The 15,322-nt window shown below is 41.7% G+C and overlaps 1 protein-coding gene across 1 annotated transcript in view; it reads left to right on the top strand.

Moving 5' to 3' along the window:
* The window catches only part of LOC122555487 (Nance-Horan syndrome protein-like), a 94,710-nt gene that overhangs the window by 45,823 nt on the left and 33,565 nt on the right, over positions 1 to 15,322 (top strand). Inside the window, exon 5 of the mRNA XM_043701513.1 lies at positions 573 to 635. Coding sequence (XP_043557448.1) covers positions 573 to 635 — 63 coding nt within the window. The remainder of the gene's footprint in view (positions 1 to 572; positions 636 to 15,322) is intronic.

The raw sequence follows: 15,322 nt of genomic DNA, 5'->3' as shown, positions 1-15,322 counted from the left end.
AAAGTTAGTTGTTACATTTTTAGTCACTAAACACTACTTTGATATTTTTACCTGGAGAGAGCCAAGTACATAATGGAGATGTGGGATGTTGGTTGAATGGACAGATTGATGACTAGAATACATGAATGTTAAATAAATGATTTTTGCCTCTTGCATCTCACTCTATTTCAATTGAATTCAACTAAAATTTTTAACCAAGGGATGACCCTCACCTTATTATTGTGCATGGCTGTATAATGTATGCAGTTCTTAGTGCTGTGTGATCTACAATGCAAAGCTCAGGAAGGATTGAAAATTTTGCACAACTTTTATTTGATAATGATCATATAAATGATGTTTATTCTTTCAGGAGAAAGTAGGCAATACAGATTGCGTTGAAGTCAAAGATATTTGAAATGGCTTCAGAAATCAATGAGAATATTGCTGTTTGATGTATCTATACTGTTGGTCCAGCATTTGTGATTAACTTGTATTGGTTCTTTCAGATGTTCATTTTTATTTTGTTTCTCATATTTGATAAGATATTTGCATTTATTTGGTTCTAATGTATCATTGCCCTGTTTTATTTGTAGTTTCACAGCACTCGTTCATCCTCCCCTACTGAATGTTGCCAAATGACTCCCTGGAGTAAAAAGGTACTGGACTCCACCTCAAGCCTTAGTCTTGCTCTCTGCCAGTCCTTACTCTGTGGCTTATGGTGCTTTCCTAAACTTTAACACCATTCAATATTCCTCACTAACATTTTCTGGACATGTTTTTCAATGCTGTACTATTATTTGAAATGAATATTAAATGGGCACATTAGCATTGCATTTTAACCTAAGACTTTACACTGAAAACCAGAAAATACTATTAGTGATATTAGCAGACAAAGGATTAATGTATTGGCATGACATTCCTCTTTTTCTAATGCTGACATTTGTTTTGCATGCTTTAATGCTTCTGCTCAAGTCAAGAATAGTCATTGTTAAGCATTCATCCACTGACTCAACATACAATCATTTCTAGGTTTAAAATTATACTGATTTTACAAAAGAATATATATAAAGCAAATTTCTGTACATAAAAATGTTAGCATGCATGTATTTATGTATTGACAATACTATGGCCTATATTTTTCTGCATTGTGTAGGTTTTCTTTGATGAAAGATGCAATGTGTAAGCTGGTGAGGCATTCTGAAAGGTTGTGTACACAAGCTTTGCAATGTATCTTCAACCCTTGAAAATAAATTATTGTGGGACCAAATAACAGACAGCAGTCATGATAAACTGTGCTGGAATATCAGGAATCATTCATTGAAGAGTTTTGTACCCAAGCACTTTAGCCTTTTGCTCACAGCAGGGACATTGAGATGTTTTAATCTATTTAGATCTGCCATTCATTTGTGAATAGATTTGGGTTTAGAGTTTATTGTCATGTGTACTCAGGTACAGAAGTACAGTGAAAAATGTATAATGTCACCATCGGAGATACAAAAAAACTTAGGTGCAAAGTAGTAAAAGAAACAAAGTTAAGCTTTACCTTCATAGAATAAGTAGAGAAATAAATAAGGTAATGGTTAACATTAAAGTCCTTCTTAATATTAACTAGATAATTAAAAGAATGAGGTTAAAAGTTCAGCAGTTTTTGATGAGTCCTCTATTTAGCACACTCTCTGGGAGACCTCAGCTACCTGCTCTTGACACTGCCGCCACAGATACTGGGGGATGTCCCTCACTGCTCACTCTTCCCACGGTTCCATCACTGCTGCTTCCTAAATCTCCTCAAAGGATCACAGAATCCCTTACACTGTGGGAGCAGGCCATTTAGCCAATTGAGTCCATATGGATCCTCTGAAGAGCATCCCACCTAGACCCCCTACCCTGTCCCTGTAACCCTGCATTTCCCATAATTACTCCTCCTAGCCTGCACATTATGGGTAACTTAGCACAGCCAATCCACCCAACCTGTACATCTTTGGACTGTGAGAGGAAACCTGAGGACCTGAAGGAAACCCACTCAGACATGTGGAGGACGTGCAAACTCCACACAGACAGTTGCCCAAGGCTGGAATCGAACACAGGTCCCTTGTGCTGTGAGGTAGCAGCGCTAGTCACTGTGCTGGTTCAACGTTTCTGCTGATTTTTATAATATCCTCGGGAGTCAGATTCTCTTCCTTTAGTAGTTGCGCTCTAAAAATACAACATCTTATGCTAAAGATAATGCTTTAATGAGACCATTTTTCAAATGGCCAAATTCATAGATTTCTGAAAGTTGTGTTAATGCAGGTCTTTATCTATCAAAAGGTTATTCAGAAGTTACATTTAAAGCAGGCCTTCAAGAATTTCTGAAGTCTGACTTTCAGTTCTGGTTGTAGAGACTGGGTCATTAAGTATATTCAAGGCTGGGATAACAGGTTGTTAATGGTAAGGGAATCTAAGGTTATGGGGAAAACACATGAGAGTGAAGCTGAGGATTATCATATCCGCCATGACCTTGTTGAAATGTGTAGCAATCTTGATGGGCCAAATGGCATATTTCTGCTCTTACGTCCTGTGGTTTTATATATAGTCTTTTCTCTGGTTAGGCCAGCATTTGTTTGCTCCGCTTGTCCATTGGGAGGCAGTGTGTGCTGACTTCTGAGGAACCAAATAGAGACAGGCCATCCTAGACTGGATATTGTGTAATGAGAAATGAATAATGGGCAGTCTAGCTGTGTGAGGCCCATAGAGGAAAATGACCATAATATGATAGAATTCTTCATGAAGAGGGAGAGTGCCATAATTGAATCTGAGACCACAATCTTCAATCTAAATAGAGAAAACTATGATGATATGAGGCGGGAGCTGGCTGTGGTAAATTGGGGAGTGTTACTTAAAGAGGTGACAGTAGATAGGCAATGGCAAACTGTTTGTAAGGAGTTGGCACATTCACAGCGCCAGGGACCCAGGTTCGATACCAGTCTCAGTCGACTGTCTGTGTGGAGTTTGCACGTTCTCCCCATGTCTGTGTGGGTTTCCTCCTGGTGCACTGGTTTCCTCCCATAATCCAAAGATGTGCAGGTTAGGTGGATTGGCTGTGCAAAATTGCCCATAGTGTTCAGGGATGTACAGTTTAGGTGGATTAGCAATGGGAAATGCATGGTTACAGGATCAGGGTATGGGGGTTGGGACTGGTTGGGATGGTCTTTGGAGGATCAGTGTGGACTCAATGGGCTGAATGGCCTGATTCTATGGAACCAACCCCCCCCCATCCCACGCTAAAGAATTCTAGAGATTGACGACCTATTGAGAGAAAAAGATTCCTCCTCACCTCTGTCTTAAAAGTGTGACACCTTACTTTGTGGTTTTACCCTGTGGTCCTGGACTTTCCCACAATGCATCCACCCTGTCAAATCCCTAAGATCCTCATACATTTCAACAAAGTTTCCTCTCAGTCTTGTAAATTCCATCGAGTACAGGCCCAACCTACACAACCTCTCCTCTTCAGAAAATCCTCCATACCTGGAATCAACCTAGTGAACATTTTCTTTACTATCTCCAATGTTAGTATAACTTACCTTAAATCAGGTGACCAAAACTGTTCACAGTATTTCAGGTGTAGTCTGACTTGTATAGTTGTAACAAAACCTCCCTATTTTTTATTTTCCATTTCTTTTGAGAGAAAGGCCAACATCCCATTTGCCTTCTATATTACCAGTAGAATTCGGATGCTAGCTTTTTGTAAAGTATGCACAAGGACTCTAAATCCCTTTGTGCTGCAGCTTTCTGAATGTTTTTTCCACTTAAATGATATTCAGCTCCCCTATTCTTGCTGAAAAAAGTGAACCGCTACCTTTCCACACACTGGATCAATACCTTGAGGAACCAAATAGAAACAGCCATCCTAGACTGGTATTGTGTAATGAGAAATGAATAATTGGCGGTCTAGCTGTGTGAGGCCCATAGAGGAAGAACTGGCACAATCTGATCTAATACTGGGACCATGCAGTCTAACACTGAGAGTGTGTGATCTCATACTGGGATCATGCAGTCTAATACTGAGATAGTGTGATCTAATACTGGGACTGTACAGTCTAATACTGGGAATATGTGATCTAATACTGTGACCATGCAGTCTAATACTGTGACCATGCAGTCTAATACTGAGATTATGTGATCTAATACTGGAACCATGCTGTCTAATACTGGGACTATCCAATCTAAAACTGGGACCATGCAATTTAATACTGGCACTATCTGATCTAATACTGGGATCATTAAGACTAATACTGAGACTGTGTGATCTAATACTGGACCATGCAGTCTAATACTCAGACTGTGATCTAATGCTGGGACCAGGCAGTTTAATACTCCCATTGAGTGATCTAATATTGGGACCATGCAGTGTAATACTGGGACCATGCAGTCTAACATTGGGACTATCTGATCTAACACTGGGGCCATGCAGTCTAATATTGGGTCTGTCTGATCTAATACTGAGACCATGCAAACTAATACTCTCACTGTCTGATCTAATACTGGGATCATGACACAGTGTGATCTAATATTGGGACCATGCAAACTAATACTCTCACTGTCTGATCTAATACTGGGATCATGACACAGTGTGATCTAATACTGGGGCCATGTCGTCTAATACTGAGACGGTGAGATCTAATACTTGGATCATTCAGTCTGATACTGAGACTGTGTGATCTAATATCAGCATCTTAAGATCTAATTCTGGACTTCGTGATCTAATTCTGAGGCATGTGATCAAATTCTGGGTGCATTTGGTCAAATACTGGGACCAAGCAGTCTAATACTGGGACTATGGGTTTGACTGGGACCATGAATCTAATACTGGAGCTGTGAGATCCAATGCGACCATGGAGACTAATACTGAGACTTTGAGATTTAATACTGGTACAATGCAGTCAAATACTGGGACTGTGAGCTCTAACACTGGGACGATGCAGTGTGATACTGGGACCATGCAGTCTAATATTGCAACTGTGTGATCTAATACTGGAACCATGCAGTCTAATACTGAAAGTATGTGATCTATTACTGAGACCATGCAGTCTAATACTGAGAGTGTGTGATCTAATACTGGGACCATGCAGTCTAATACTGGGAATTTCTGAACTACTACTACTACTGTGACCATGCAGTCTAATACTGAGACTGTGTGATCTAATACTGGAACCATGCAATCTAATACTCGGACTACCTGATCTAAAACTGGAACCATGCAGTCTAATACTCTCACTGTGTGATCTAATACTGGGACCATGCAGAGTAATATTGAAACTGTGATCTAATACTGGGATCATGCAGTTTAATACTCTCCTTGAGTGATCTAATATTGGGACCATGCAGTGTAATACTGGGACCATGCAGTCTAATACTGAGACTGTGAGATCTAATACTGGGACCGTGAGATCTAATACTGGGACCATGCAGTCTAATATTGGGACTGTCTGATCTAATACTGAGACTATGCAGTCCAATATTGAGTCTGTGAGATCTAATATTGGGACCATGCAATCTAATACAAGATAATACATGGCTTGGAAAGGGTGGACGCTAGGAAATTGTTTCCGTTAGGCGAGGAGACTAGGACCCATGGACACAGCCTTAGAATTAGAGGGGGTAAATTCAGAACAGAAATGCGGAGACATTTCTTCAGCCAGAGAGTGGTGGGCCTGTGGAATTCATTGCCGCAGAGTGCAGTGGAGGCCGGGACGCTAAATGTCTTCAAGGCAGAGATTGATAAATTCTTGATGTCACAAGGAATTAAGGACTACGGGGAGAATGCGGGTAAGTGGAGTTGAAATGCCCATCAGCCATGATTGAATGGCGGAGTGGACTCGATGGGCCGAATGGCCTTACTTCCACTCCTATGTCTTATGGTCTTATGGTCTTAATACTCTCACCGTGTTATCGAATACTGGGACCATGCAGTCTAATATTGGGACTGTCTGATCTAATACTGAGACCATGCAGTCCAATACTGAGACTGTGTGATCTAATACTGGGACCATGCAGTTTAATACTGGGACTGTGCGATCTAATACTTGGACCATACAGTCTAATGCTGGGACTGTGTGTTCTAGTACTAGGGCCATGCAGTCTAATACTAAGACTGTGTAACCTAATACTGGAACCATGCAGTCTAATACTCTCACTGTGTGATCTAATACTGGGACCATGAAATCTAATACAAACACTGTGTGATTTAATACAAGGACCATGCAGCCTAATACTCACTGTGTAACCTAATACTGGAACCATGCAGTCTAATATGGACACTGTGTGATTTGACACAGGGACCATGCAGTCTAATACTGAGGCGGTGTGATCTAATACTGGATTGTGCAGTCTGATGCTGAGACTGCGTGATCTAATACTGAGACCATGCAGTCTATTACTGAGACTGTGAGATCTTACACTGGGACCATGCTGTTTAATACTGATACTGTGTGATCTAATACTGGAACCATGCAGTCTAATACTGAGACTGTGTGATCCAGTACTGGGACCATGCCATCTATTACTGAGACTATCTGAAATAATACTGGGACCACATAGTCTATTACTAAGGATATCTGATCTAATACTGGGACCATGCAGTCTAATGCTGGGACTGTGTAATCTAATACTGGGACCATATAGTCTAATGCTGGGACTGTGATCTAATACTCAGACCATGCAGTCTACTACTGGTGCTGCGTGATATAATATTGGGTCCATGCAGTCTAATACTCTCACTGTATGATCTAATACTGGGACTATATAGTCTATTACTGAGACTGTGAGATTTTACACTGGGACCATGCTGTTAAATACTGACGCTGTGTGATCTAATACTGGGACCATGCAGTCTAGTACTGAGACAGTGTGATCCAGTACTGGGACCATGCAGCCTATTACTGAGACTATCTGATCTAATACTGGGACCATGTAGTCTATTACTGAAACTGTGTGATTGAATACTGGACCATACAGTCTAATGCTGGCACTGTGTGATCTAATATCGGACCATACAGTCTAATACTGAGACTGTGATCTCTATGGAGGTTCTTTGCTACATTGTAGTCTCGGAGCATGTTGTGTTGGTGCTCTGTATCTCCTCTCGTTAATTCAGCTCGGAAAAGCAATGTGGAACTGGACGTTTTAATTCACATCATGCCCGGATTCATACCATGTTTTCTGCCTAATTGATTGTTCAACTGAAGTAAGGGAATTACAATTTGCTACCACATTACCACAGTCCCAAAGCCCACCCACATGGAACCACCAGGATAGAGTTTTATATCTTCCCAGACACCAAGGCTGCAAAGTGACAAATAATTCAATATCATCAGCTCCTGAAGGTATCTGAGGAACATCCTAATTGTGTCAGTCAGATTACAGGACAGTCTTACTCACAATTGTGTCACTAGTGCAGTGTAAGAGCTCAATCACACTCATATCAATAATAAAGCATCAAGAGACAGTCAGCAATCATCGCCCTTGTGGTTGGCAAGTTATGCGCTCCACTTTGACAGCTGCCATACATACAGACATGTGGGAATACTGGTGAAGCATTATATTACATTATTTTTCTTCTTGATGAACGCTACACTGATGTTGAGATATATCAAGAGAAAGACAGAACTAAGCTTCATTATTTTGGGGAATGAGTTTTAGCAGTCCAAACGTGCATCCTTTTGGAGCGGCCTTCGATGGTGCAGTCACCTGCCACAAAGTTAAAGCACATTTTTGGGATGCCAGTGTTGGGACTACAGCAGAAGATATTGCCATATCAGTAGGAAGTCAGTGGTGGTGATATTTGACAGAGCTCCACAATGCGTAATATTGGCATTTAAAAACATCACCGATAACTGCCAAGAACAGCTGCAGGAAGGCTGCTCCCAGAAAGAGGATAAAAGGAAATATGACTCCCCTGCAGCACATCAGCCAATAACCAAAGCTAAATAGATGTCATGGGTATCCAGCAACATGTGCTGCTCTTGATGCCTGCACCCCCCCCTCCCTTTGTACAACTCGGAGAGCATATAAGTGAGATCTGAAACTACCATTTGTAAGTTGGGAGGGGGTTAAGTGCTGCTTTTGCTCCCCAGTTTTCTTTCCCCAAATAATAATGTTACAATTCTTGCTGTAAACTTTAGGGGTTTTCAACATTTCCTTGTAATGATGTACAGTCCATATGTACAAAGTTAAAAATCACAGGTTTATTTGGAAGCACTAGCTTTTGGAAGACTGCTCATTCACCAAGTGGTTGTGGAGAATAAGATTTTAAGACACAGAATTTGAACATATATGCAGTCCATATGTAACATGTCACGTGTTGCTCCATGTGCTCTGCGAAAGGGTGCACCACGTTCCTTTTCCTGCTTGGATCCAAAGCAGGTGTGAGTGTTCATATATTCATATCGCAAAGAGGAACAACCCGATAAACTTCATCAGCGGGAGTATGCAGCTTTTGTCGGGATGCTTCGGATCCCAAGACCAGTGCTAGCAAGTGACTGGCAGTGAAAAGAGAACAGACACTAGTTCTCTACACTCCTCCAATCTGGCCTCAAGCACATGCTGCATCAGTCCACCAATGGTAGACGTGACTTGAGTTGCCTAAGCTCAGGAATGCCAAGTATATGTGGAGTTTGCATGTTCTTCCCATGTCTGCATGGGTTTCCTGTAGGTGCCCCGGTTTCCTCCCACAGTCCACTGATATGCAGGTTAGGTGGGTTGGCTGTGCTAAATTGCCCATAGTGTCAGAGTTGTGCAGGCAAGTGGATTGGCCATGGGAAATGTGAGTTTATAGTATTAGGGTTGGGTGCAACTAGATGGGCCGAATGATCTCTTTCTGCACAGTAGGGATTCTAATAAGCACTTCCTTGTCTTTTAAATGCTAGCATGATAGTTTGAGCAGCCTTCGTTTGTGCTGTAACATTTTACAAAGGTAATATTATGGAAATACTCATGTCGGGTGTTCTTACACCTCACACAATTTTACTCACCTGTGGCCGGACTGGAGTAGGTGGACGTTACTTGGGAATGTGCCTCAGACCCACCCATTTCCCACTCAGCCACTTAATCTAATTCTTACTAATAGAAATGGGTTGTGCTATGGCGTTGCTTCATCTTCTTAAAATTTATTTATGCATTGAAGGTGGACATGCCTCAGAACGATCATTGGTCCAATTCCACTTTCATGCAAATTCCCAATTTGACATCTTTGACCTCTTTGGTTTTAATGGCAGGCATGTCACTGGAGGCATAATGTCACAGACAGTACTTCTAAAGCTACCCATTTTGTTTTGGTCAGTAATGGTACATTCTGGATTAAAAGAAGCAGCAGGTTGTGTATGGATAATAATTGCTTTTGCAAATTCAGACAGTCGGTGTTTAAATTTCATCGCCTCTTCTCTCAAACTGACATTGTTTGCTTCATTTTATATCTATATCCATTGAGTTATTTTACAAACTTCAAAGAAGACCATTTACTCCTCGGAAACAACCGAGTCAATCAGCTTTTCTGTTTGGAATTCTCAACTCACTTATTCATGATTACCATGGTCATTGCATATTTCTAAAGAACTCAAATAGTTCAATAAACGTTTAGAAGATCTCAATCTTCTCGCTTTCAATTTCTCTATCTGCACCAACATCTGATTTTTGAGCTCGAGAGTGTTTGTTTTGTTACAGATGCTTCCTTTACACCAATATCCGCTGCTGGAGGGAACATCCTAACATGTTTACACTGTTACCTGAAATCTTCAACAACTGGCCTTCTGCATTCAGTGGTAAAAATGGAGCATTGTTAAAAAACAAAAGATGAGACAGAGGTTCTTGCTGGATCTTCTTTATGCTATTGAAGACACAATGTGACGCTATGAAACAGGAAATTCTTGATGAATAGAGTATTATACACCATAAACCGGCTTTCTGACCATTTGCCGGCATCACTACTGTGATGGAATCCCACCAGAATGATTAAGCCAGTCTTTCATGCGTTGTTTAGTTTCTTTTAGTTTCACTAGTATTCAGAACGAATATTGTGACATAGCAGCATAGAAAATAGAAGTGGCAGAAAGCCATTTGCCCATCAAGCCATATTTGACATGATCATGGCTGACCCTTTTATTGCAACACCATATCAACACCACTCTCTCCCTACACCCTTCAACACCATTAACCCCTCGAAGTCTGTCTGATTCTTTCCCTAATATATTCAGTGAGTTGGCTTCCACAACCCTCTTGCTAGGTTCAGAGGGGATTGCAGTCAGTTAGAGAGTACTGTCACAGTCAAGGGGCTCATCTGATTTCAGTCCAGGGTGTTGATTGGGATCAGTCCTGTGCATGAGGTTGAACCTGTTTGCAGATTACAGTGATGCCAAGTCAGAATGCTGTGATTGATCAGCCTGGGAGCTGGTAAACTGGTTTTTCCTGTGATGAGACAAAGGAAGGGCCAGAGTGTGATGACAAGAGCACTTTGTGGTGAAGCAGGAGCAAGGCAGGTGGTGAGGTTTCCTCAGCGGGTAGCAAGAACAGAGGGCAGGGAGGATCAGTAGCCTTGGAAGATGGGGTGGGTGAGAGCTGTTGAATGGACATGACACTTGCAATAATGAGAATTAGTGAGAGGAGTGTGCATGGGTGGAGTATGAGTGATAGTGGCGTCCTGAGTGTGAGGTAGCAGGGAGAAGATGGTGGAGCATGAAGGATCATTAACTTCTCCCTACACCATTTGTGTTGTTTCATGTGGGACACTGCACTGACCTGGGCTGCCACTTAGGTCCAGGCTGGCAAGATCTTAGTGGCACGTACTCCTTTACCAGTCAGAGGGAAAAACACTGCCCTCCTTGCCACCAGCATCTCTGTGTCCCTGTTGGCAAACGGGTGTAGAAGGATGGGTTAGTAAATTTGCGGATGACACTAAGGTCGGTGGAGTTGTGGACAGTGCAGAAGGATGTTGCAGGTTACATAGGGACATAGATAAGTTGCAGAGCTGGGCTGAGAGGTGGCAAATTGAGTTTAATGTGGAAAAGTGTGAGGTGATTTACTTTGGAAGGAGCAGCAGGAATATAGAGAAATGGGATAATGGTAAGATTCTTGGCAGTGTAGATGAGCAGAGCGATCTTGGTGTCCATGTACATAGATCCCTGAAAGTTGCCACCCAGGTTGATAGGTTGTTAAGAAGGTGTGTGGTGTGTTAGCTTTTATTGGTAGAGGGATTGAGTTTCGAAGCCATGAGGTCATGTTGCAGCTGTACAAACCTCTGGTGCAACTGCACTTGGAGTATTGTGTACAGTTCTGGTCATCGCATTATAGGAAGGATGGGAAAGCATTGGAAAGGGTGCAGTGGAGATTTACCAGGATGACGCCTGGTATGGAGGGAAGGTCTTATGAGGAAAGGCTGAGGGACTTGAGGCTGTTTTCGTTAGAGAGAAGGAGATTAAGAGGTGACTTAATAGAAACATACAAGATGATCAGAGGATTAGACAGGGTAGACATTAAGAGCCTTTTTTCTCGGATGGTGATGGCAAGCACGAGGGGGCAGAGCTTTCAACTGAGAAGTGATAGATATAGGACGGATGTCAGAGGTAGTTTCTTTACTCAGAGAGTAGTAGGGGGTGTGGAATTCTCTACCTACAACAGTAGTAGACTCGCATCTTTAAGGGCTTTTAAATGGTCATCGGATAAATAAATGCATGATGATGGAATAACTAGGTTAGGTGGGCTCCAGATTGGTTTCACAGGTCGGCACAAGATCGAGGACCGAAGGGCCTGTACTGCGCTGTAATGTTCCCTGTTTTATGAGAAGCTAACTTGCCAGTAAGAGCTCTTTCCTTAGGGAACACCAAAGCACCAGTGTGTGAGACAGCGGTTCCTCTATCCTGCCTGAAGTGCACAGAAGCTGGTGTTTGCAGATGGTGCCACTTGCATGATCATTGTAAAGTATCCACTTCTCCTCTGCACAATTGTAGGGGGCCAGTTGCTAAATACTGAGCTGAAGAGCGGGAGACTGCATGAGAAAAGCCAGTATAGGACATAGTGGACCAGACCCATGAATCTCGCTTGAAAAACACATCACCAATAAAAAGGGACAGTTCAACCATCTGATACAAACCTTTTCACAGAAAGACTATCTTTCAGCAAGTGTAGAAACTGATACTCACTAATTAATTATTGCTACTGTAAGATACTTTGGGACTGCTGGTCTGATTCATAACAAATTTAGTCTTTTTTTTGTGAAGGTATGATGTTGGTTCTCCTCTTCCAGTCAATAAGACTTAAAGAGATTGATCATGACTGTAGGCCAATGGATAATCACTTATTTAATCTTAAAACAAGCTTCTCGTGCTGGTTGGTGATATATGTAAGGAAATTAAACATATTTGATTTGATTTGATTTATTGCTGTCACACGTCCCGAAGTCTTATATGCTTTAGAGGCAGATCGTACTGTACAAGTGCATTAGGGTAACAGAACAGAGTGCAGGATAGTGTTCCAGTAGCTGAGAAGGTGCAGAGGGAGAGAGAGATCAGAATTAACATTTGCGAGTCCATACAGAAGTTGGATAACAGCAGGGAAGAAGCTGTTCTTAAATCTGTTCATGCATGTATTCTAACTTTCATATCTTCTCCCCCAGGGAACTGGGCAGGAGAGAGTATAACCAGGGTTAAACCAGGATCTTTGATTATATTGCTTGCTTTCCTGAGGCACTAGGAAGAATAGGTGGAGTTAATGGATGGAAGGCTGGTTTGCATGGTGGACTGAGCTGTATTCACAACTTCCTGTAGTTTCCTGCGGTCTTGGGAAGAGTAGTTACCATACCCCATTGTAATGCATCCAGATAGGAAGTAGCACTGAAGCCCTAAATACTAGCTCAACAGAGGGTCTATTGTAGATACCTGTATTTAGTTTCATTTGGAACTGCGTTTACTATTTTATAGGCTCTGTAGAAAGAATAGTTTCTTCTGACAAAACAGACTCTCTTTGTCTCATTGGAGAATGAGACATCTATGAAAGAAGATAAACGTGTTTGAAAACCCAAACTATAGCTAATTACTCCCCACGGCATCCTTAATATGCACCCCTCAAAGATCTTTGCCAGAGAAGAAAATAGCAGCCTTCACAGAAGGAAAACTGGTCACTATAGTGATGACACTACGTCAAGAATGAATTCTGGACAGCTCTCATGCTAGTCACAAGGGCAAGCTCCTGACTGAGGAAGGAATGTGAGTAAACATCACTTGGTACTCCACTGTAGAGCTAATCAGTTATGCTGGGACCAAGAGATTTTCATCATTTGATTGCTGCCTTCACATTAAAGACAGAAGTTTGCTGCAATGGTTCTGTGCGAGAGAGCTCAATAGGAATAGAAGAAGGTTTGCTAAAGAGACGCACGCAGAGAAGGTGGTGAAGCAGGGTGTGTCTGATCAAAAGTGCTACACATGAAGTACAGGTAGTTCCCAGATAGCGTGCGTTTTGGCAGTAGGATTTGGCTATAACATCGCTGAAGAATTAGGGAATGGTATTTTCGAGAACACTTACCTCCATTGGCAATAGCGCGATTCCAGCGGGGATCGGTTTGTGCACTTCATTCTGCCCATGTGCCAAGGTCCGCGCTGTTCTCTGCATGTGCGATGTTGGTGCCAGTCTTCATGCCGTTCTGCACATGTGCTGATGTCTGCACCATAGTCTCTGCGCCGTTCTGCGCGTGCGCAATGTCAGCACCAGTCTTCGTGCCGTATTGCGCATGGGTCGATGACAGCTGCCAAAAGAGCAGCTTTCTGTGATAGAGACTGTGCAGAGAGCAGCTTTCTTGCATTTTTTAAAAACAATGTACTGTGTTAAATTTACTTTTGTTTCTTTAACAATTATGACTTCAACCTTCATTCAGGCTGTGCTAGACTTTGTTTTAGAGGTTTGGGTGATTTCTGAGTGACCGTGAGTGATATTGTTTGTTGGTCTGCCCCTAAATCCAGGCTACCCATAGGCCCCATTATTTCGATTAAGCAATTTTCCATTAAGTGAGGTTTCGCTGGAACATAACTACGGTGTTATCGGAGAACTACCTGTAAGTGTTTCATTCTCCATTTTCCGCAGGCATTGGTTTCCAGAGGATATGTGCTTACTCACAGTAATAGATCAAAATGTCTCCAATTGTGCTTTGCTCCGTTAGATCCAAATTAAGAACTGCTCACTCCTGAACCCCAGCTTCTTTCACATTGAGGATCCTTGAAAATAAAAGTTTGACCCTCGGTGTATTTTTCTGTACAAGTTTAACTCCATTGAAGCACATGATGCAAGAACATTTTCTTACAATTCTGAGGCGCTGTCAGAATACTTAACAGGGATGAACATAAAATATCTACCAACGTACTAGGCTGTTTATTTTTGCGAGGCAGTTTTGTTACTTCAAAAGTTTTGCTGGCTTTGTTCCAGTCGTGTGATGGGCACTTAACACCCAGCCATTTACAGGAGATGGAATTGAATTGTGAAACTATTCATAACAGAATAACTATTCAGAATAGGCCATAGAATAGGCACTGGAGACCTTTTGTTACATGTATAGAGAGACTTCACAGATAGAAGCTTCAATGACAAATGCTTCAGGACATTTGACTTTAAATCTGCTGGTTTCAGATTTGTTCATATCAAATCAATGCAGCTGATTCACAAACGGTATGTGATTTGTTCATTTCAACTTTAAAACACAGGAAGAACTGAAATAAACCATTAAACTTTAATGATTTGGAGATGCCGGTGTTTGACTGAGGTGTACAAAGTTAAACATCACACAACACCAGGTTATAGTCCAACAGGTTTAATTGGAAGCACACTAGCTTTCGGAGGGCTCAATCCTAACACACAGAATTTATAGCAAAAATTTACAGTGTGATGTAACTGAAATTATACATTGAAAAATTGATTGGCTGTTAAACCTTTCATTTGTTAGAATGCCATGATGGTTTCACTTCTTTCATGTGTAAATCACAAAACCTTTTTTTAAAAAGTTGCATTCTCAGGTTAGCTGTTAACAATGGTGACAGCTAGACAATATGTTGAAGGTGTTAGCCTCCTGTGTTCTCTGTCTATGCCATGATGTTTAGATTGATTTACATGAATTTATGCAGTTTTTGAGCTCAGAGTTCTACATGAATGCATGCAGTTTTTGAGCAAAGTACAATGTAACCCTGCAAGTACAAATTCACACCACAAAATATATGTATGCATGTGGGTCTTTGTCTGTCTGTGTGTGTGTGTCTGTCTGGGTTGGGGGTTCTGAGTGTGAGAAAGTGTATGTGTGTGTGTATAGTGAGTGCAGAGTGTCTTAAGTCTGTGAGGG

This window comes from Chiloscyllium plagiosum, chromosome 12 (genome assembly GCF_004010195.1).
Source record: "Chiloscyllium plagiosum isolate BGI_BamShark_2017 chromosome 12, ASM401019v2, whole genome shotgun sequence".
NCBI lineage: Eukaryota > Metazoa > Chordata > Chondrichthyes > Orectolobiformes > Hemiscylliidae > Chiloscyllium > Chiloscyllium plagiosum.
Note: the sequence above shows the minus strand (reverse complement) of the source record. Positions and strands in the feature narration are given on the sequence as shown.